This window comes from Grus americana, chromosome 14 (genome assembly GCF_028858705.1).
Source record: "Grus americana isolate bGruAme1 chromosome 14, bGruAme1.mat, whole genome shotgun sequence".
NCBI lineage: Eukaryota > Metazoa > Chordata > Aves > Gruiformes > Gruidae > Grus > Grus americana.
In genome coordinates, this window is record NC_072865.1 from 21,928,349 (window position 1) to 21,951,502 (window position 23,154).

Below are 23,154 nucleotides of genomic sequence, written 5' to 3' on the forward strand. Positions count from 1 at the left end.
TTTTGGCGCCTTTACAGTGTGTCTTTTTTATGGAACACTACAACACCCAGTGCTTTTGGAATGCATCAGCACTCGGCCCTGGAGGAGTGCTTCACTCTTGGTTTTTTGTAAGCCCTTTATGGTTTTACTGTAGTATGGAATACTACAGCACTTGGCTTTTTTGAAAAAGGATTGCAGCGCTGCCCTGGAGAAATGTATCACCGTTTGGTTTTTTGGGAACTGTGTACTGTGACCCCGGAGGAGCGTGTCGCCGCTGTGCTGCCCTGGAGGAGTGCATTCCTCTTTGGTGTTTTGTGCCGTTCTCCATGTTGCTTTGTGGGAGTTGTCACTGTTTGGATTTTTGGCTGCTCTCCACCCTGGGTATTTTCTTGAAGCTCTCCATCTCCTGGGTGTTTTTAAGCTCTGTATCGCAAGGCTTTTTGGGAGCTCTGCACCCCGGAGCTTTTTGTCAACCCTCGATCCTTGGCTTTTTTAGGGAAGTCTCCAGCCTGAGGCTTTGTTGGAGCTCTTCACCATATTGGTGTTTTGGAGGCCTTTACAGTTTTTCTTTTTGTATGGAATACTACAACCCCTGATATTTTTGGTGTTTCTTTTTCCTGTTTGGTTTCTTTGGGAGCTGTTTACCATGTTGGTTTTTTGGAGTTGTCACCATTTGTCTGTTTGGGTTTTTTTGGCAGATCTCCACCCCAGACCTTTATTGGAGCCCTCCGTCTCCTGGGTGTTTTTGAGCTCTCTGTCCTGAGGTTTGGTGTTTTGGGGTTTGGTGGTTTGGTTTTTTCTTGAGCGCTTCATGGTTTGGATATTTTGGAGCTCGCCAGCCCCGGGACTTTTTTGGCAGTCCTTCACTGTTTGGGTATTTTGGAGCGCTTTGGTGCTTTTTAAGAGTGCTCCATGCCAGGGCTTTTTCAGCAGCCTCTATCACTCGGGGTTTTGGGGAATACTCTACCCTGGGTCTGTTTGGGAGCTTTGCACCCTGGGGCTGCTTGGAGCGTTTCACCGTTTTGTTTTTGGCGCCCTTTGCAGTTTTGCTATTTTCTGGAATGCTGCGATGCCCTGTGACCCTGGAGGAGCTCTTCACATTTAGATCTTCTGGAGGGCTCCATTCCCTGGCTGTTATTGGAGTTCATCACTGTGCGGCCCTCAGAGCGCATCTCTGTGTGGGCTTTTTGGCTCTTTTAAATCAGTTTCAGTAAAAGGTCTCTTAGATTGGCAAATGATTAGGAAGTACATCTATTGCATGCTACAAATGGAGTGTTCAGAAATGTTCCGACTTCACTGTTGTCGACATGTGAAATTGTTTGAGAACTCAAAATTGAATGCTATGGGGAAATAAGATGGGAAAGAAGCGTTGGGGTTTTCCTTGCTTAAGAGTAGTAGTGCTGTGTGACATGGTGCTGGGAGAGCATGGGGCTGGGGACCTCACTGAATGGGGGGCCAGGGCCGAGCTGAGGGGTAGTGCTCGCATAGAGCTGCTGGCTGTCCCATGGAGGGTGTCCTGACAGCAGTCCACGTCCGCAGAGGAAGTCAGGGAACATAAACCTATTGTCTTGTGTTTGCTGCAAGAGGGAAAAAAACTCATCAGCCCCGAACTCCTCCAAGGAAGCTACCTGAGCAGTTTTGTGTATGTTGGAGGTAGGTCAATGCCCAGTACCTCCCTGGGACTCCTCCCAGGCATCTCCTGCAGTGTCTCCCCCATTTGTCCTCCCCCAGTAGGGAGCAAAAATGATAGAAGCATAGAATGGTTTGGGTTGGAAAGGAACTTCAAAGATCACCTAGTCCAACCCCCTGCCGTGGGCAGGGACAGCCTCCACTAGATCAGGTTGCTCAAAGCCCCCCCCAACCTGGCCTTGAACACTTCCAGTGATGGGGCATCCACAAGTTCTCTGGCAACCTGTGCCAGTGTGTCACTGCTCTCAGCGTAAAATGTTTATTCCTTATGTGCAATTTAAACCTACCCTCTTTCAGTTTAAAACCCTTGCCCCTTCTCCTGTGACTGGTAAAAAGTCTTTCCGCACCTTTCTTGTAAGCCCCCTTTATATACCGCAAGGCCACAGCAAGGTCTCCCTGGAGCCTTCTGCTCTCCAGGCTGAACACCCCCAACTCTCTCAGCGTTTCTGCACAGGAGAGGTGTTCCAGCCCTGGGATTCTCCTCTGGACCCGCTCTAACAGGTCCGTGTCTTGCACTGGGGACCCCGGAGGTGGATGCAGTGCTCCAGGTGGGATCTCAGGAGAATGGAGTAGAGGGGGAGAATCCCTTCCCTCAACGTGCTGGCCACGCTTTGAATGCAGCCCAGGGTACAGTTGGCTTTCTGGGCTGCAGCGCACGCTGGCAGCTCCCATCCAGTTTTTCATCCACCAGCGCAACCGCAGCTTGCTCGTGCCTTGGTGCCACGCAAGCAATGTTGAGCAATAGCTAAAACCTGGGTGTGCTGCCAACGCTGGTTTGGTCACAAATCCAAAACTCGGCAACATATGGGCTGCTAGGAAGAAAATTAACTCCAGCCCAGCCAAAACCAGAACAGACGATGTCACCATTATAGCCTGACAGCAGCTTTGTGTGTTTAATTTGTGGCTTTGCCTTATGTGGTATATTTGGTGTGCACACAGTGCAGGGGCTGGGGCTGGTATTGCCCTCCATGATATCCCTGTCCTGTGCACCCTGGGACAGAGCTGGCACAGGGAGCAGAGGTGGGGGTGATGAACTGTTAAGGAGCCCCACCGGCGCCTCTGTGGCTCAAAATTTAGCAGGCTGGTCCCATGCCCCGGCCGTCGGCGGGTCCCATGCCCAGCTCCGTGACTGCTGACACCATGGGCATCCACATCCCTGCGTGCCCCAAGATGCCGTTTGGCCCAGAACTGGTGAACTTCTGGGTTTGCTGCCGATACAACCCAGACAATTGTGCTACGGGTCTGTATTTATTGTCATGCCATTGCTCAGAAATAAATGGTCAACCCCTGAAGCTGTTGCCCGGGAGTCTGTCATCGCACCCCAAACCCGTACCCCGGTGGGGCTGCCTCAGGCCCTTGCAGGAGGGCTGGGGCAATGGGCTTGGGGGGGCAGGGGTTGGTTTGAGTTCCTCCGGGGGCTGGAGGGTGCTGGGCTGGTCCCGCAACAGCCGGTTGGCTGAGTTGGACAGCTACGGAGGCCGGGGTGGAGGCGGGCAGACCGGGTGGGTGTCCAGGCTGGTGGGGGCCGGTCGCCCCCCCGATGCTCCGTGGCTGGCGGGCCGCTTCTCCAGGCACAGGCGATGGCTGCTGGTGTTGGGTCTGGCTCTCAGGGTTGCTGAGGGGGGTGGTCCGGCTGTCTAGGTGTGAGGGGTAGTTGCTGGTGTTGGGCCGGGCTCACGAAGCTGCAGCGAGGCGCCTGCGGAGACAGGAGGCTGCTGAGGCCCTGCTGTGGTGCTGGGCGGGTGCGAGGGTGTGGGGCAGCGCTGAGCATGCTGTGGGGTGCGGGCACTTGGCTGCATGTGGGAGTTGTGGGCACAGAGAGCTCTGTGCAGAAAACGGGGAGCCCTGCACCCCTCGGCCTGGGCTCTGCTCGCCTGCCCATGGCTCATCTCCTCTCAGCCCTGACCGTCCTGACCTGCCTGCACTGCACGTGCCGGAAGGAGACCTGACCCCAACAGACCAAAGCTGGGCACAGCTCCTTTCTCAGCGTGCCCGGCAGAGAGCAGCACTCGGCTTCCCTGACCAGATGAGGGGACAGCCTCGGCCCAGTGAGATGTTCTCCATCCTCTCTTTGGAATACGTATCCAAAGAGATACAGACGCCTGCGCAGACAAAAACCCCTGCCTGTGCTGAGAACACGCACGCTGGCAGTGCTGGGGTGCAGCTGGGACAGCCTGACTCCTCTCTTTCTCCAAAGCAAGGCCGGTAGCTGGGAAGGCTTTTGACCATGGTCTGAGCTGCTGGGACACCTTGGCCGAGGCAAACATCTGGAATTTATGGCATCGCCTAACAGGGGGATTGCTGCTGGTAGGTTCACTGGTAGGGAGACATCACTGTTGCGCTTCTCACTTTCTATGGCAATGTCATCCCTTGTTGTTGTTCTTCCTGACCTTGCTCTGCCTACGTCTGTCACTGGCCTGCTCTTGTTGAGGCAGGGTCACTTTTAACTAACACTTGCAACAGTAAGAAGGGGTTTCTGAAAAGAGTGCGTGTGTATTGAGAGGCCAGTTCAAGTATCTTATACCAGAAGTATCAGTAGAGTTTGGCCAGTAACTAACGCGGCACTCCAGAATACCCTACCTCCAAATGCTTCATGGCTAATAGCAGCCATCTAATACAGAAGTTTGGCAGCCCCCCTCTCCCCCCAACAACTCACTGTCTCCTCTTCCTCCACACATAGATGCCACAACACAATAGCATCCCAAGCAGCATGGAGCCCAGGATTGCCGCGGCGCCTTCTATGCAGTACTTCTGGAAATCATCGGGATCCATAGCATTTGCATTTCTCTTGCCATCCACACCTGGAGGAACCATTCTGTACGTTAGCGTGTCCTGCACACTCCCGGTAATCTCACAGGAGGCCCGATTTTGCCAGGAAATGTTCTTTCTCACTTTCTTAGGATCCCTGAAGCAGTGGACATCCTGGGGCTGTAACGTTTCCTTGGTTTCAGTAGAAGCAAAGGAAACTCCCAAAGCCATTGCAAATCAATGCACTCTGGAGCCTCTCTTTCTCCTCTCAGCTTTGCTTACGCTCTGGGGTGGCATAATCCAGTTTTCCCAGTGTCATGGCTTTGCTACCCCTTCTTGGTGAGCCTTCACATTTGCACACAATTTCTTTTGCGCTCACCCACCTTCGCTCTCCGAGGCGTGCTAGTGCTGCTGCCTGGAGGCTCTCTCTGACCCTTTGGGACAAGTTGTCCCACTGAACAGAACTCATGAGGCCAGATGGAGAGCGCGCGGGGGAGCGCGGCTGTTTGACCAATTGCCCCTTTGAGACAGACAGACCAAAACCATCCCTGCGTCAGGGAGTGCCACCCCCAGGTCTCCCTCCCCAGCCCAGCACCCACCCCCCGAGGGGATGGAGTCAGGCCCTCTGGGGAAGACGCGCTCTCCTTCTGCCTTTTCTCCAGTATGGGCACTGCCTGCATGCCCCCAGTTTCCAGGACTTGCTCCCACTTATGGCCCCCTGCCAGACTGCTCAGTACCTGTATTCGTTCGAAAAAATTCATAGATGCCGGTGTGGTGGGCTTCCCCGGGGTTGGAGAGCGCTGCCAAGAATCAGAGAAAGGTAAAGCCTCAGCGTGGCTCAGGCACAGAGGATGCCGGAGGATGGTGCAGGTTCCCCTCTAAGGCTGTGCCCGATCTGTCAGTGCATCCCTTTGGACCTCAGCTCACAGGAGGAAGCCTCCCCAGCTCTGTGGCACCTACGACGACTCACGGCAAGCTCTGGGATGCAGGTATTGCGGGAGGCACCTTCGATTAAGAGTCCTATTTCCCATCATGTGCTGAGCATGGTTCAGGTGGCCTCGTTCCCAAAATGGCAAAGTTCTGAAACTCCTGTGAACTGGGTGTGGTGAGCGGTGAGCATCTCGCTGCATCCACAGAGGGTTACGAGTGTCTCTCTCTGGCACACTGATGGCAATAACCTCCGCACCCCAGAGAGGACAGTCATCCACAGAGAGCCACTCCCGGCTTCTTTCAGAACACTCGCTCTGGACTAATAGTTTGGCTGCTGACACGGTGTGCAGTAGTGGGCACCAGGGCACGAGCCTGCACGCACAAGGTGATTTTGATTTATGACACTGGCTGACCAAAGGACAGCAATTACCTGGCACGCCTGTTGATTGAATTGCCCCCTTTTTTTCATCAGAGACTGGTGCTGCCTGGCTGCCTCCTTCCTGAAGCGCCTCCTCCTCCACAGTCTCACGGTCCAGCTCTTTAGAAAGAAAGTGGGTCAGTTTCATTAGATGCAACCATTCCTCGTCAGGAACAGGGTATCTTCAGGAGGCAATACTTCTCCAAATACATTAATAACACTTAGAAACAAAGCCTGGGCATTTGGCGGTGCACCTAGTCGCTGGTTCAAATGACGAGTCATTCATGGAGAAAAAATTAAGCGCTAGGCACTTTCCAGTTTACCAGTAGACAGCAAATCCTGACCTGCTGAGAGACTAGGGGATTGCATGTGATCGTCGTGTTTGCATTCCACTTAGTGCATTTTTGGCAAACTGCAAAAGGATGGTAAATTGCTTCCTTCAGAGAGGACGGGAAGACGCTGTAGCCAGTTCAGCTGGGGAAAGAGCCCTTCTGAGCAGCACTTGCCATCATTGCCAACTCCATCACACGGTCAGGGTGACAGGCACGTGTGGTGGACTGAACTGCAAGCTCTTGCAACCATATTCTGGGCACTTTCACAAGCGGCAGTGAAGAGCCCACAGTCCCCCAAAACAAGAGGAAAACCACAACCAAGTTATCTGAAACACAACCAGAAACAGACAGCTAACCCACCCAAGACTGAATGAACAGCCCTTCGCTTCAGCTGCCTTCAAGTTAGGTGTGCTGCCTCAAGCTGGGTGTCCAGCTTCCACCTGTCCCTGACCCTGAGGTGTCACCAACAGACCTCAGACCTCAAGGGGAACAATGGGGCTGGAGCAGGCTGTGAAGCTGGGGTTGATCCAACCCTGGCCAGGGCATGCCTGCAGCCCAGGAAAAGTCTGCCAGTCTCAGCGACCCCAAGCTGCCTGCGCATCCTGCTTGTCCGTACATACGTCTAAAACCTCAGCTGCCCACATCTTCTGGTTCAGAGTGATAGATACCTACCACGTGCTGCTTTGTCCAATTCCTTCAGGATTTCCTTTAGGTCTTCTGATGATTGCTGGGAACGCTTTCCTGTTTCAGCTTTATACTTTGCTCTTTGAGGACCTTAATGGAAAACATAAAGTTAAATTTCTCACGACTAAAATACTGAAAAGGAGTGGTTAGTCTGTGAAGTCAGTCAAGACTGACTACTCACCCCTGGGATGCCAGGTGAGGTCCAGTGCAGGATCCAGCCGAGGAGCTGGAAGAGCTCTCCCTCTACCCATATCTACAACCAAACACCCACGAGAAGCTTCCATCATACACTGTGATACTGTCATAACTGAATAGCACAACATATAAAGGGATCACGTAGCAACAGGGCACACACGATGCAGGTCTATATTCTCACACCTGCTGCAAGAGATGCCTCACTCACGTTTGGGCTTTGAGCTGGCACCTCTCAAAGGAAGTAAAAAGCTGTGACGTACCCATGAGATCTCCCTGTGCATCAGCCCTGGAACCCAGCCGGGAAGCTGGATGTCCATTACCTCCAGCCACGTCTGTAAACAAACCAAACAGAGAAGCTCTCGTGAAATCTTTAAATGTACTTCTTCAGATCTGAACAGCAGTGAATGCAGTTGAAACGCAGGATTGGTCCATGTCGCTCATCTCTCCCTTCCGCTCAGGAGCATTGTGCAGACAGTTACCGGGTGCCTGGACCATGCTGGTCTGAAACAAACCGTGCACGGGGCTGTCGGGAGAAAGGACTCCCTGGAGCTCACACCAGCTCTAAACTCAACCCCAACAAGCCCGCTGGCTTTGCAGCAGGCACTGGAAAGGCTGGGAAAGAACGCTAGAACACTTTGCAAGGCAGAGCTCCCTGGGGCGCATCACTGAGCCTGACCCATTCCCTCTCTGCTCTTCTGCATGTTTGAGCATCCACCAAGAAAATATTAAGTTAAATTTCATATGAACAGAATATTAAAAGCTAAGTGCTCACTCATGCAAGTGTTTCCAGGCCATGTGTAACACCCCTCAAGGGCCGGATGGACAAACATACAGCCCCTTACTGGGAGATCTCATCTGTGCACAACAGAAGCCCACATGAAAGCACTGGTGGAAAAAAATGATTGTTCACATGTCTTGTGGAGAAGAGCCCGCTGGCCAGGGAGAGGCTGCACCAGCGCTGTCCCATCTGTTCCCTGGGGCTGTGGGCTGGGGCTGGGTGTCCCATGGGGACCTGGGTTTGCCCAAGAAGAATGCTGCCGGGCTAGAGCTGGAATGCTGCTGTTTTCCTCAGCAGACATCTCCTGAGGACAGACGTCTCTGAGGCTGAAAGCTGGGACCCAGCCAGGGAGCAGCAGAGCCACGGCCCTGGGCACGGCTGTGACAAGCCCAGGGGTTCGAGAAGCGCTCCCGCGGGCTATTGCCTGGCCCCTGTGGTGCTGCTCCGGCCCTGGCACACAGGCTGGGGGAAAGGCTGCCCCAGGGCAGGGTGGCACAGGGCCAGCTCTAGGGATGGTTTCTCACGGCTCTGGGCTCCAGCCTTCACCTGGAAAATGCCCCCGCAGCAGCCGCGACCCCTGCGTCTCCCCACAGGGCGTCTGCCTCCTCTTACCTGTGGAGCTGGCCATGGCTCACCCAGCCCAGCCCGGCCCCGCTGCTCTCCCAGCCCTGCCCCACCACGACCCCAGCCCCGCTGTCAGCCCAACCAAGGGGCAGTGGGTGCCGCGCTATGCTGCCAGGGCTGGGTGCTGGCCCTCACCTGCCTGCCTACCTAATTCCCGTGCTCGCCACGGAGCAGCCCCGACGCCCTGGGCTTGCAGGGCCACCAGGAGGAGGATAAGGAGGCAGGCGGGGGCCACGGCCCCCCGTGCCTGAACCATACTGCTGCTGCTGCTGTTGCTGCTGCTGCCAATGCCGCCGCTGCTGCTGCTGCCGCCGCTGCTGGCACTGCTAGCACTGCTGGGGTGTGCCCACGGCACAGCACTGTATATCATGGCACAGCACGGCACAGCAGGGCTCTATGACCTCACAGCCTGGCCTCCCCACCCCCACATTTCACCTCGGGAGGGCGGGGCTCCTGGAGGGGAGGGACACTGAGCCTGCCCCTTCCTGTCCCCCCTCCAGCCGGGGCCTGTGCAGTGGAGGCCCCTCACCTCGTGGCCCTGTCCCGGGCGTCACGTCACAGCCGGCTCTCCACAGCACTGGGGTGGCCAGCACGGCCAGGAGCAGCTCGCTCAAATGCCGGTTCCGTGTTTCCTGGTGCAGGCAGGTGCTGAGGGGCTGCACCCAGGCTGGCCTGCACCGTGGGGCTTCTCTTGGGAGCTGCCCTGTGTGGGAGCACCGCGGCAGCACGCTGCCCTGGGGACTGAGGGGCAGGGTGTGAGGAGCAGCTGTGCCGCCAGCTGAGTCACGGCGCAGCAAAACTGACCAACCCAGGCTAATCCTGATGCAGTTCAGTGGAAAACACTGCTTTGTGGCTTGGAGGGGATTCTGGCCAAAGCACTCGCATGAGAAAGAGTCTTTGCTACATCTCTTTGCAAGGCGTGGGACTGTTTTGTCAAATGGGTCACAAGACAGGAGGTTTTAAAAAACCACCCCAGCTTTAGGGAAGGTGCAGACCAGCAACAGCTTTCTGTCCCAGCACATTCTGTGTGGGAGCAGATGCTGTATATTTTCCATTTTGGAGCTGGAGTCTGGCTAGAGTCAGAGAGAGTGCTGGGACCGTCCTTTCCCGGGGCTCAGCCAGCATCTGTTTATTCCGCATTGTCTAACCAAAACAGGGCTGTCTTGCTGCCGTAAGACTCCCTCCTTCAGCTGCTTCTCATACCAACCTTGCGGATCTCCATCCTCAATGTTTGTATAAGAGGTAACCGGACACCACCTCTTACGTGCAATTGTCACAGACCCAAGTTATCTTTTCTTCCATTTTACCAGCAGAGGAAAGGGTGCAGCCAGAAATAGAGATACAATGCAAATCAACTTCTGGCTTCGTGGCTGATGCTGTTGTGAAGGTCTCGGCAACAGGACATTCTTCGATCACTATAGCCTGCTACGGTGGGATGGGATCCACTTGTCTAGAAGAGGCAAGGGAGTCTTTGGCAGTGGGCTGGCCAACTTAGTGAGGCAGGCTTTAAACTGAAGGACTCGGGGGGCGGGGTCCAAAGTGGCAATGCTCACGCCACTACAACCAACTGGGGAATAAGACTGGCAAACCAGGGCGGTGACAACTGTTCCTTAGCTAAGTCCGCCCAAGATGTGAACCAGAAGACCAACCACCTCGAGTGTACGTATACCAATGCACCCAGCCTGGGGAACAAACAGGAGCAACTGGAGCTTAAAGGAGGATCCAGGAAACTGTAGGCCCATCACTCTTACTTCAATCCCTGTGAAGGTAATGGAACGAATCCTCCTGGGGGCTATCACAAGTCAAATGAAGCATGTGATTGGGAAAAGCCAGCATGGATTCACCAAGGGCAATTGGTGCTTGACAAACCTGATTGCCTTCTATGACAAAGTAAGCTGCTCAGCTGATGTGGGGCGAACAGTGGACATTGTCTACCTGGATTTCTCCAAGGCTTTTGATTCAGTTCCACACAGCCTCCTCCTAGAGAAACTGATGCATTATGGTCTAGACAAGTGGTGGGGAACTAGCTGACAGGCTGCACCCAGAGAGTGGTGGTAAATAGCTCTTTTTTGAACTGGCAACCTGTCACAAGTGGGGTCCCCCAGGGATCAATACTCAGCCCAACGCTGTTTAGTATCTTCATGAGTAAGCTGGATGATGGGATCAAGTGCACCCTGATGACGTTTGCAGATGATACCAAACTGAGTGGGGAAGTAGACACTTTGGAAGGGAGAGCCACCCTGCAGGAAGACCTACGTAGGCTGGAAGAGTGGGCTAAGAAGAACCTTCTGAAGTTCAACAAGGACAAGCGTAAGGTTTTGCACCTGGGAAAACATAATCCAGGAGCGCAGACTAGGAACCACCTGGCTGGAGAGCAGCTCTGTGGAGAGGAACCTGGGGGTCCTGGTGGACAGCAAGCTCAATATGTGTGCTGCAGAAGCAAATAAAGCCAACAGGTTCAACAAGGGCATCACCAGCGGAGACAAAGAAGTCATTATCCTTCTCTATTCAGCACTTGTCAGGCCACGCCTGGAATACTGTGTTCAGTTTTCATCCCCACTATACAAAAAAGATGTGGACAGGCTGAAGAGGGTCCTGAGGGGAGGGCCGCCAGGATGATCAAAGGACTGGGAAGCCTGCCATATGAGGAAAGGCTGAGAGAATTGGGTTTGTTCAGCCTTGAGAATAGAAGGCTTAGGGGTGACCTCATCACCATGCTCCAGTACTTAAAGGGTGGCTGCAAAGAAGATGGAGACTCCCTTTTTACAAGAAGTCACATGAAAAAGACCAGGGGTAACGGGTGCAAGTTGCTCCTGGGGAGATTCCTATTGGACTCTAGAGGAAAATGTTCACAGTGAGAACAATCAGCCATTGGAATAATCTCCACAGGGAAGCGGTGGATTCCTCAATATCAGACACTTTTAAGATTCTGCTGGACAGGGTGCTGGGCCATCTTGTCTACATGGTGCTTTTGTTTATATGGAGCTTGTGCTAAGAAAGGTTGGACCAGATGATCCTTGAGGTCGCCTTCCAACCTGGTATTCTATGATTCTATGATAGTATGGTTCTATGAGTCTTTGAAAAAAATGCACTGAATGCCTCTGCTTTTTCTTTCATCCCTATTAGTCAGATGACCATCTTCAACAAGAATTGGTTCAATGTTTTCTTTAGACCTCCTCTTGCTATTAACATATTAAAAAAACCCGCTCTTCTTGTCATCTGAAACCAACACTAGCCAGTTTCAACTCTAATTGAGCTTTGGCTTTTCGTGTCTTCTCCCTGCATAAATTGCCTGCTCCTGCGCTTCTAAAAGGTGCTTCTTAAAGACTGACCAGCACTCATGAACTCCTGATCCCTCAACGGCAGAATCCCAGGGTACTCTACTGAATAGCTTAAACTTTGCTCTCCTGAAGTCCAGGGTAGAAACTATGCTGTCCTTTTTTCTCATTACACTGGCAATTTTAAACTCAGTAATTTCATGATCACTGTGGCCAAGACAGCCACCTACCATCACATTCCCCACAAGTCCTTCTCTATTCACAAACAGCAAGTCTAGTAGGGCATCTTTCCTAGTTGGTTCCCTGCGTACCTGTGACAAGGAGTTATTTCCTATAATCTTCAGGAATTTCCCAGACCTGCTCGTCACGGCAGTATCGTATTCCCAGTTGATGTCTAGGAAGTTGAAATCTCCCATAAGGACAATGGCTACCAGTCCAGAAATTTCTCCTAATTGCCTACAGAAGAACTCATCAGTGCTTACATCCTGGCTGAGTGATAAGTAGTAGACACTCACTACAACATCTCCTTTGTTTCCCATCCCCCTAATCCTCCCCCAGAGGCTCTCAATCACATCATCTCTGACTGTGAGGGCTGTGCAGTCAAACCTCTCCCGTATATACAGTGTGACACCTCCACCTCGTCTGCCCCACCTGTCCTTCCTGGACAGCCTGTAGCCCTCCATCTCAGGACTCCCGGCATGACACTTGTGCCACCAGGGCTCACTGACAGCAATGATGTCATAGCTCTGGGAATGGACCAAGGCTTCCACTTCATCCTGGTAGTTTCTCCTACTGCCTGCTATTTTGCATTCTATGGTATGGCATTTTTTAATTGTATATATTGTCTTGCATAGTATGGTGTTTATTTTTTGTAAGTATTGTATCATATGGTATGGTTTTTATTGTATCTTATGTACTGTACTTTGTATTGTATGGTGTTTAATGTATGGTATGGTGTTACACGATATAGTATTGTAATCTAATGTATTTTGTATTATACTGTATTTTGTATTTTATACATGGTATTTTACGTATTGCATTCTATTTTATGTATTTTCTTTAATGTATTGCAATGGTATGTATGGTATGGTGTGTATTGTATTTTACAATGTGTATTGTATGCATCGTATTCTATTTTTTCTATGGTGTGACATGTATTGTATATACTGTACTGTATGTAGGTATTGTATGTACTGTATGTTGTGTATATATTGCATTGTTTATTGTGTGCTGTGTATTGTCTATTGTGTGGTATTGTATGATACGGTATTGTGTGGTGTAGATTGTCTTGTGTATATTGTGTTGTAGGTATTGTATTTTGTATTGTGTTGTATTTGCTATTGCATTGTATTGTATGTGTTAGGGTGTTTATGTTGTGTTGTGTCGTATCGTATTGCATGTATTGTATGTCATGCTACAGTATTTACTGTAATGTATGTATTGTATGCATTGTGTTGTATAGTATGTATTGTGCTGTATTTTGTAGTGTATGGTATGCATTCTAAGATATTGTGTTTATTGTATTGTATGCAATGTCTTGTATGTACTGTATTTTGTATTTTATTGAATTCTGTATTGTGTTTTCTATTGTATTTTGTATCGTATGTATTGTACATAGTGTATGTAGTGTATGGTAGCGTGCATCTTATTTTCTCTTTTGTATCCTATTTTGTATTGTTTTTATTTTGCATTGTATTTTATGTATTGTAATGCATGGTATTTATTGTATTGCATGTATTTTCATGTGTTTTGTAATGTACTTTGTAATGTATTTTGTAATGTATTTTTCTGTTGTAATGTATTTTGTATTGTATTGTATTTTGTATTGCATTTTATATGTGGCATGGCCGGTATTGTACGGCTTGTATTGCACTGTAGTATTGTACACTATTTTGTACAAGAGTATAAACAATAGGTATTGTATTCACTTGTGTATTCATTGGTATTGGCGAGACTTAGCGGAATGAGTCCCACAACAGGAGTTCTGGGATGGAGGGCTATAGGCTGTATTGTATATATTGTATTTTTTATTGTATCGTATGTATTGCGTTGCATTGTGTTGTATTGCATTGAATGTATTGTATTTTGCACAGTACTTTGTATTGTTTGTGTAGTATGGTATTTATTGTATCGTATGTATCCGCCTGGACCAAAGTTCAGTTAGGTCGAACAGGAGGAGGGCATCTGTCACAGGTATGTATGGTATGGTATTGTACTTTGTATCGTAGGAGTTGCATTATAGTTTGCATTGTATTGTATGTATTGCAGTGTATTGCATGTAATGTATTTTCTGTTGTATTCTATGGGATGGTATGCATTGTCCGTACTGTATTGTACGTAGTGCATTGTATGCTACATATTGTATTCTATGGTATGCTATGTGTTGTATGCTGTGGTATGCATAGTATGGTATTATACAGTATGGTATTGTACGTACTGCGTAATATGATATGTACTGTATTGTATGTATTGTATGTAATGTATTTTATATTTTTTGTACTGCATTGTATGTTTAGGGGTTTTTTGTATGCTACAGTATGGTATGTCTTGTATGTGTTGTGTTTTATTGTGTGGTATTTATTGTATCATCTGCATTCTGTTGTATTGTTGTTTGTATTGTACTGCTTGTATTTTGTTTTGTTGTATTTTGTATTGTATGCATTATTGTATGGTATTCTATTCTGTAACGTACAGTATTGTATGTATTGTATTTCTTATTGTATTGTATTAACTTGTATGTACTGTATGGTATGGTATGTGTTCTGTATTGTGTATCGTGTTGTATGTAATGTGTGGTGGTGTGTTTTGTGTTGTAGGTATTGTATGTATTATAATTCATCTTGCATTGTCTTGTTTGTATTGTATGTGTTTTGTTCTATTGTGTGGTATGGTATTTATTGTCTTGTATGTATTCTATTGTATTTTGTTCTTATGGTACTTTCTTTTGTAATATATGGTATGGAGTGTATTCTACGTCTAGTAGTAGTGCATCGTGTGGTATGTATTGTACGGTATGTATTGTATGGTATGTATTGTATTGTAGGTTATGTAGGTATTGGGGGTATGGCAGGTATGGTAGGGTATTGCATTGCATTGTACGTTTTTGTGCTGCATGTATTGCATTGTGTGTATCGTTTCGTAGGTACTGCTCTCAATCCATTCTCCGATCAGCCTGTAGTGCTTGGGATTGCCCCAACCCATGTGCAGGGCCTTACATTTGGCCTTGTTGAAGGTGGTTCGTATGGGCCCATCTCTCAAGCCTGTCAAGGTCCCTCTGGATGGCATCCCTTCCCTCCAGCATGTCGACCACACCACACAGCTCTGTGTCGTCAGCAAACTTGCTGAGGATGCACTCGATCCCACTGTCCATGTTGCCAACAAAGATGTTAAACAGTGCCAGTCCCAATACCGACCCCTGTGGAACGCCACTCATCACTGGTCTCCACTTGGACATTGAGCCATTGACTGCAACTCTTTGAGTACGACAATCTGGCCAATTCCTTATCCACCGAGTAGTCCATCCATCGAATCCATGTCTCTCCAATTTAGAGATAAGGATGTCGTTTGGGACAGTGTCAAATGCCTTGCACAAGTCCAGGTAGATGGCATCAGTCATTCTTCCCTTACCCACCAATGCTGTAACCCCATCATAGAACGTCACCAAATTTGTCAGGCACGATTTGCCCCTAGTGAAGCCCTGTTGGCTGTCACCAATCACCTCCTTATTTACCATGTGCCTGAGCACAGTCTCCAGGAGGATGTGCTCCATGATCTTGCCAGGCACAGAGGTGAGACTGACCAGTCTGTAGTTCCCTGGGTCTTCCTTGTGTCCCTTTTTAAAAATGTGGTTATGTTTCCCCTTTTCCAGTCTGTGGGAACCAGACTGCCAGGACTTCTCATATATGATGAGGAATGGCTTAGCCACTTCATCTGCCAGTTCCCTCAGGACCCGCGTACGCATCTCATCAGATCCCATGGACTTGTGCACCTTCAGGTTTTTTAGATATTCTCAAAGCTGATCTTCTTCTACCGTGGGCAATTCTTCATTCTCCCAGTCCCCGCCTTTGCTTTCTGTGACTTGGGCAGTGTGGCTGGAGCTCTTGCTGGTGAAGACTGAGGAAAAAAAGTTGTTGAGTACCTTGGCCTTCTCCATATGCTCGGGAACCAGGTCTCCCATTTCATTCCAGAGGGGGCTCACGTTTTCCCTTGTCTTTCTTTTATCACTGACGTACCTACAGAAACTTTTCTTGCTGCGCCTGACGTCCCTGGCCAGATTTAATTCTATCAGGGCTTTAGCTTTCCTAACCTGATCCCTGGCTGCTCAGACAGTTTCTCTGTACTCCTCCCAGACTACCTGCCCTTGCTTCCACCCGCTGTAGGCTTCCTTTTCGTGACCGAGTTTGCCCAGGAACTCCTTGTTCATCCATGCAGCCCTCCGGGCGTTTTTGCCTGACTTTTTCTTTGTTGGCATGCATCGCTCCTGAGCTTGGAGGAGGTGACCCTTAAATATTAGCCAGCTGTCTTGGGCCCCTCTTCCCTCCAGGACTTTGTCTCATGGTAGGCTACCAAACAGGTCCCCGAAGAGGCCAAAGTCTGCTCTCCTGAAGTCCAGGGTAGTGAGCTTGCTGTGTGCCCTCCTCACTGCCCTGAGGATCTTGAACTCCACTGTTTCATGGTCACTGCAGCCAAGGCTGCCCTTGAGCTTCACATCCCCTACCAGCCCCTCCTTGTTGGTGAGAACAAGTTCCAGCATGGCACCTTCCTCATTGGCTCCTCTATCACTTGGAGGAGTGAGTTATCATCAATGCATTCCAGGAACTTCCTGGATTGCTTGTGGCCTACTGTGTTTCCCCTCCAACAGATATCAGGGTGGCTGAAGTCTCCCATGAGGACCAGGGCTTGTGAACGTGAGGCTACTCCTATCCACCTACAGATGGCCTCATCTGCTCAGTCCCCTTGGTCAGGTGGCCTGTAGCAGACCCCCACTATAATGTTCCCTGTCCCTCTGCTCCCCTAATCCTGATCCATAAGCTTTTGGTCAGCTCCTCATCCATCCCCAGATGGAGCTCCACGCACTCCAGCTAGCCATTGACATAGAGAGCCTCCTCATCTACCCTGCCTGTCCTTCCTAAAGAGCCTGTATCCTTCCATTCCAAGACTCCAGTCATAGGAGCCATCCCACCACATCTCTGTGACACCAGTAAGATCACAGCCCTGCAGGTGTGCGCACGTCTCTAACTTCTCGTTTGTTCTCCATGCTATGTGTGTTTCCATAGAGGCATTTCAGCTGGGCCCCCAATGAGGCTGACTGGCTGGCTGGAGTGGTTGGAATTCCTTTGATGTACTTTACTGGTGTTTCCCTGTTAGTTCCTTTTACCGCAGGAATGGATTGTATGGTATGTGTTGTATGGTATTATATGTATTGTATTGTATCCTATGTATCGTATTATACCTTATATAACATATCATGTCATACTGTATCATATGTATCATATTTTATTCTATCGTATGTATTGCATATATTGTGTACATGGAATTGTATTGTGCTTACAATGTCTGTATTTAATTTATGGTACGCAGTGTACGGTATGTTATTTATTGTATTTTATAAATTGTATTGTGCTGTGTTGTGTTTTAGGTGATGTACTGTACATGTAGAATTTTGTATATTATGGTATGGTAGGTGTTGTACGGTAGGTGTTGGATGGGATTTTGGTTTGTATTATGTTTTGGTTTGTACTGTGTTTTGTTTAGTACTGTATTGTATACAGAGTATGTACTGCATTTGTATTGGGTTTGTGTGGCAAGGTTTTGGTAGCGGGAGGCTACAGGGGTGGCTTGTGTGAGAAGCTGCTAGAAGCTTCTCCTATGTCCGACAGATGGACATGCTCCATGCTCCACATGGACACGCCGCTGGCCAAGGTCGAAGTGGTAGTGCATCTGGGATAAAATATTTGTATTTAAGAAGGAGAAAAAAACCCCAAGAGCAACTGCAGCCAGAGAGAGGAGCAAGAACACGTAGGAGGAACAACTCTGCAGACATCAAGGTCAGTGAAGAAGGAGGGGGAGGAGGTGCTCCAGGCACCGGAGCAGAGATTCCTTGCAGGCCATGGAGAAGACCATGGTGAGGCAGGCTGTCCCCCTGCAGCCCATGGAGTATGATAGTGGAGCAGATATCCACCTGCAGCCCGTGGAGGACCCCACGCCAGAGCAGGTGGATGCACCCGAAGAAGGCCGTGACCCTGTGGGAAGCCTGCGCTGGAGCAGGCTCCTGGCAGGACCTGTGGAGACAGGAGCCCACACTGGAGGAGGTTTTCTGTCAGGACTTGTGACTCTGTGGGGGACCCACACTGGAGTAGTTTGTTCCTCTAGGACTGCATCCCGTGGAAGACAGCCACGCTGGAGCAATTCATGAAGAACTGTAACCCATGGGAAGGACTCAGTTGGCCAGGAGTAAGTGCAAGAGAAATGTGAGGAGAAACAAAAGGAAATGGATGAGGAGAAGATAGAGGAAAAGGTGAAGGAGGAGGAACACAAGAAGGAAGGTGAGGATAAGGAGGAGGAAAAAAGAGGACGAAGATGAAAAGGAACAGCATGAGGAGGAGAAAGACGGGAAATGAGCAACGGCGTTGGGTTTGCGTGGCAAGGTTTTGGCAGTGGGGCGGGGCTACAGGGGTGGCTTCTGTGAGAAGCTGCTAGAAGCTCCCCCGTGTCTGATAGAGCCAATGCCAGCCGGCTCCAAGACGGACCCGCCGCTGGCCAAGGCCAAGCCAATCAGCACCTCTGTGGTAACATATTTAAGAAGGAAAAAAAACAGTTAGAGAGAGCTTTTGCAGCCGGAGAGAGGAGTGAGAAGATGTAAGAAACTCTGCAGAAACCAAGGTCAGTGCAGATGGAGGGGGAGGAGGTGCTCCAGGTGCCAGAGCAGAGCTCCCCCTGCAGCCCGTGGTGAAGGCCATGGTGAAGCAGGCTGTCCCCCTGCAGCCCATGGAGGAAGGATGAGGGGGTGTAGAGATTCCACCTGCAGCCTGCGGACGACCCCACGCTGGAGCAGGTGGAGGCACCTGAAGGAGGCTGTGGCCCGTGGGAAGCCCACGCTGGAGCAAGCTCCTGGCAGGACCTGTGGACCCGTGGAGAGAGGAGCCCACGCCAGAGCAGGTTTGCTGGCAGGACTTGTGACCCCGTGGGGGATCCACGCTGGAGCAGTTTGCTCCTGAAGGTCTGCACCCCATGGAAGAGACCACGCTGGAGCAGTTCGTGAAGGACTGTAGCCCGTGGGAGAGACTCACGTTGGAGAAGTTCGTGAAGGACTGTCTCCCGTGAGAGGGACTCCATGCTGGAGCAGGGGAACGATGAGAGGAGTTGTTTTAAGAGTTGATTTTATTTCTCATTCCTCCACTCTGTTTTGCTTAGTAATAAATTAGATGAATTCCCTCTCTAAGTTCAGTCTGTTTTGCTCGTGACGACAATTAGTGAGTGATCTCTCCCTGTCCTTATCTCGACCCATAAGCTTTTCGGTATACTTTTCCTCCCCTGTCTAGTGAAGGAGAGGAGTGATAGAGCGGCTCTGGTGGGCACCTGGCCCCCAGCCAGGGTCAACCCACCACAGCAAGAGGAGGAAGAAGAGGAGGTGGAGGAGGAACAGGAGAAGAAATAGGAAAAGCAACAGGAATAAGAAGAGGAAGAGGAGAAGTGTAGGAGAAGGAAAAAAAAAAGAAGGAGGGACAGGAGGGTGAGGGGGAAGAGAAAGAGGAAGAGGAAGAGCAGCAATAAAAGGAAGAAAATTAAGAAGAAAAGGAGGAGAAGAAGAACAGGAGGAAGAACAGGATGATGAGAAGGAGAAAGAAAAATTTGAGGTAGGAGAAGATGAAGAGGAGGAGAAAGGGGGTGAAGAACAGGAGGGGGAGGAGAAGGAAGCAGAAGGAAGAGGAGGAAGTAGAAGAGGAGAAGGTGGAAAAAGAACAGAAGGAACAGGAGGATGCGGATAAAGAACAGGAGGGTAAACAGAATAACTGAGTAACAGGAAGAATAGGACAAAAAAATGAAGGAAATAGGAGGAGGATGAGTTGGAGGAGGAGAAGGAGGGGTATAAGGAGGACTGTGAAGAACAAGAAGAACAGGAGGAGGATGAACATGCAGAGGTGTATGAGGAGGAGGAGGAGGAAGAACAGGTGGAGGAGCAACTGGATGAAGACAAAAAGGAGGACAAAGAACAGGAGGAGGAGGAAGAACCGTAGGAAGAACAGTATGAAGAACATGAGAAAGAACAAGACGATCAGGAAGAACAAGGGCAGGAAGAGGAGGAGTACAAGGAGGAACATAAAAAGGAAAAGAAGGAAGGACAAGAAAAGGAGGAACAAGAACAGGAGGAAGATGAGAAAGAAATGGAGGAAGAGAATGAATAGGGGGAGAAACAGGAGGAGGAAGAAGAGCAGGAGGACAAACAAGGCAAAGAGAAAGAGAAGGGGGAGGAGGAAGAACAGGAAGAGGAGGAAGAAGAGGAAGAACTGGAAGAACAGGAGGATGAAGAACATGAGGAAGAGAGGAAAGAATAGGAGGTGGAAGAAGAACAGGATAAGGAGGAGGAGGAGGAGAATAAAGAAAAAAACAAGGAGGAAGAAATAAAGGAGGAGAAAGGAAAGGAGGAGGAGGTTGAGGAGGAACAAGAACAGGAGGAGGAAGAGGAAGAACAGGAGATGGAAGAACAGGAGGCAGAGGACAAACTGCAGGAGGAGGAGGAGAAAAAGGAGGAGGGAGAAGAGGAGGAGGAAGAGCATGAGGAAGAACAGGAGGAGGAGGAGGAGGAGGAAGAACAGGAGGAGGAGGAGGATGAAGAACCAGAGGAGGAGGAGGAAAAGTAGGAAGAACAGGAAAGAGGAATAGGAGGAGGAGGAAACACCTCCAAATTCACTCTAGAGTGTCAGCACACCACAGTTATTGGATGGAGTGCATGCTACATCCGTTCGTCCATGAGGATTCACTAAATCCAAGCCTACTGGTGAAGCTGTTACTCACAGGAGTTGTTCCATGTTGTGGCTATCACTCCTCTTGGGAACAGACAGGAAAGCTCTGGATGACAAAGGCTGTCAGGATGCGCTCCAGAAACAGAAGACCAATGCAAGAAGATCCCCATCACCTAATCGCATAGAAATAATTCTAGCTCAATGAAATGACTATTGAAAATGAACACACAGAAGAGCATCCGCCATTAAAACTCTTTCAGCAGTATTTTTAACTGCTGCAGGCTGATGACTTTACCATCACTGTCACAGGACCCCAAAAGAAATAATAACTGGTAAACAGTAACTCTACCCATAGCCCATATCTATCTAGCCTTCAAAGGTAGAAAAGCTCAGCCTACAGCTCTGGAGGTCTACACCAGCCTACACTTATATCCTATGGCTACTTTCTGGATGGTCTGTCCAGAAAGTCAGATCATAATTACCTTTGAAAGAGGATGGAACTGGCAGGGTGGGGGGGGGGGGGAGGCAGGTGGAGAAAGAAAGGGAGAAAGGGAGTGCTGGAAAAAAGGGAAAGAATAAGCACACAATTTAAAAAAAAAATGAACCAAGTTATTCTGAAGGGCAGCTCAGCCTAACTCACTTTCCCCAGCAAAAAGCTGTGCAGCTTGGAGGGAAACAAGCCTGACTTTGGTGCTGGGATGCACACATGTATCAGAGTTCAGATCTGAAACAGCAGCAAAAGCCTGACATGGCTCCTTTTCACTTTCCTCATACCCACGTGTGTGCTGTGACTTCTTCATTTCCCTGAAGTCCTCCCAGGCTAACAGGGAAGTGGCTTCTGTCCAGTCTATGTGCTATGAAGAGAAACACTTTTGACCACTAAGGGGGCAGCAAACAACTGCATTTGCAGAAGCAAAGCTGCACCTTGGCTTTGGAGATACCCATAGCTCCACTAAGACCCAGGAGCCCCTGGCACCCTGGCATTTGCTTGGTCCTGAAGCCTTGTGGAGCCTGCCAGCACTGGGGAGCCCCAGGGACAGAAGCAAAGGACACCGGTAAACCCCCACGGGATGAGTGATGAGGGCTCTGTTCTTCCTTCTGGCCACAAGAGGATGCCCTGGTCCATGCCAGGACAGGGCATCTCTCCTCCTCATCACCTGGGGGAAGGCAAGGCCTGAGGAAGGCCCTGGGTGCTGGGCTCAGCAGAGGCGGTGTGACCGGGAGCGGGGTCCCGTCTCCTGCCAGGTGCTGGCCTGGCTGATGCGAGCTGCTCCCATCATGCAGCTCCACCTGCCCAGGGCTGTGGCTGACAGCACACACAGACCTGCACTTTTGGCAGGAAAGCTCCCCTCTTGTCCTGTCCCTTCCCCTTCGTCCTCCCTTCCCCTTCCGTCCTCCTCTCCCCTTCTCTTCCCTGCCCTGCCCTCCCCTCCCCCCTTGCCCTTCCCCTCCCTGAGAAGGCCCAGACCTTATGAGAGCACTTAGGGATGGCAGAGCTGTGCACACACCTTGCTCTGCTGAGAGAACAGCTCCAGGTGAAATGGCCCTTCTCAAAGGCCATCCCTCTGCAGGCCCAGTGTCCCGGCTGGTGGAGGAACAGCTGTGGTACACAGGAGCAAGGGGCACACGGCACCTCCCTGAGGAAAGGCCAGGGCTGCCTCTGCCCGCCCAGTACCAGCCACCCCATTGGCCACAGCTGAGCCAATCAGCAGAGTTGGAGGAGGCCTGTCAGTCACAGCCAGCTGGGGTGGGGCCGGAGGGGGCAGAGACCAAGCAGCCTGAGGAGAAATGGGTGAGAGATGGGCCAGGACCAGGGCCAGGACCAAGACCAGAGCCAGGGCCACAGCCAGGGCCAGAACCAGGGGTGCTGCAGGAGCAAGAGCAGGTATCTCCCAGTGTGGATGGGCCTGGGGGGAGGGACCTGGAGCCATCATCACCCACATACCCCAATTCACCAGCCCTGGGCCCGAGTGCTTTTGGTTCTCGTTCCTGTGTCCTGCTCTCTGTCCCTGCCTCTCCCTTTCCCTCTCCCCTTCCTTTTTCCTCTCATCCTTTTGCCTCTGTCTCTGACCCCGCCTGTGTCGGTCTGTCCCTCTGTCCTTCCTCCTGCTCTCCTCTGCTTTCTGTGTCCCTGTGTCCTGCTGATCATCATCATGTTCCTGGCCTCACTCTGCCCTCTTCCCCTCCATCCCCTTCTCCCTGTCCCTCCGCCCGTTCCTCACCAGAGGTTTCCCTTCTCCATTCCCTGCAAATCTCTCCTTGTTCCCACCATCCCTCTGTCCTGTTCCTTTCCCTCCCCTGCCACTCCACCACCCTGTCCCACCTCTCTCTGCTGTTCTGTCCCTATCTCTTCCTCCTCGTCCCTGCTCACCCTGGGCTCCAGGAGTGGGGCAGGGGCAGCCCCAGGGAAGCAGCCATGGGGACTGTGAGGGGGCAGAGCTGGGCCAGGGGACAGTGTTCCTGCAGGGTGAGGCAGCAGGAAAGAGGCGCCCCACAGCATGCTGAGTACCGCAGTCCTGGAGCATAGGGGTGCTGG

General features: G+C 50.6%; 1 protein-coding gene across 5 annotated transcripts; it reads right to left on the minus strand.

Moving 5' to 3' along the window:
- Positions 1-1,399: 1,399 nt before the first annotated feature.
- On the minus strand, positions 1,400-22,277 carry LOC129212799 (uncharacterized). 5 transcript variants are annotated; one of them, XM_054841894.1, is made up of 9 exons: positions 22,087-22,277; positions 20,671-20,791; positions 7,236-7,307; positions 6,962-7,033; positions 6,769-6,870; positions 5,777-5,884; positions 5,154-5,216; positions 4,325-4,469; positions 3,229-3,364 (listed from the first exon to the last, which is right to left on the minus strand). In XM_054841894.1, exons 1-9 carry the CDS (start codon positions 22,177-22,179, stop codon positions 3,343-3,345), a joined length of 798 nt encoding a protein of 265 aa, XP_054697869.1. In that variant the 5' UTR covers positions 22,180-22,277; the 3' UTR covers positions 3,229-3,342. The 5 variants fall into 5 exon arrangements, with proteins under 5 accessions (XP_054697874.1, XP_054697869.1, XP_054697870.1 ...); XM_054841895.1 differs by having other exon boundaries at positions 22,127-22,264; XM_054841899.1 differs by lacking the exons at positions 3,229-3,364; positions 4,325-4,469 and adding an exon at positions 1,400-1,556.
- Positions 22,278-23,154: the final 877 nt, after the last annotated feature.

What these genes read in the sequence shown, in the direction of transcription:
- LOC129212799 (XM_054841894.1), bottom strand. Translation starts at nt 22,179, where the DNA reads ATGGCCTTTGAGAAGGGCCATTTCACCTGGAGCTGTTCTCTCAGCAGA. An exon ending in CACAACATGGAACAACTCCT is followed by an intron (nt 7,308 to 20,670) that starts GTGAGTAACAGC and finishes GTTTGTTTACAG; the next exon opens with ACGTGGCTGGAGGTAATGGA. An exon ending in TGCACAGGGAGATCTCATGG is followed by an intron (nt 7,034 to 7,235) that starts GTACGTCACAGC and finishes GTTTGGTTGTAG; the next exon opens with ATATGGGTAGAGGGAGAGCT.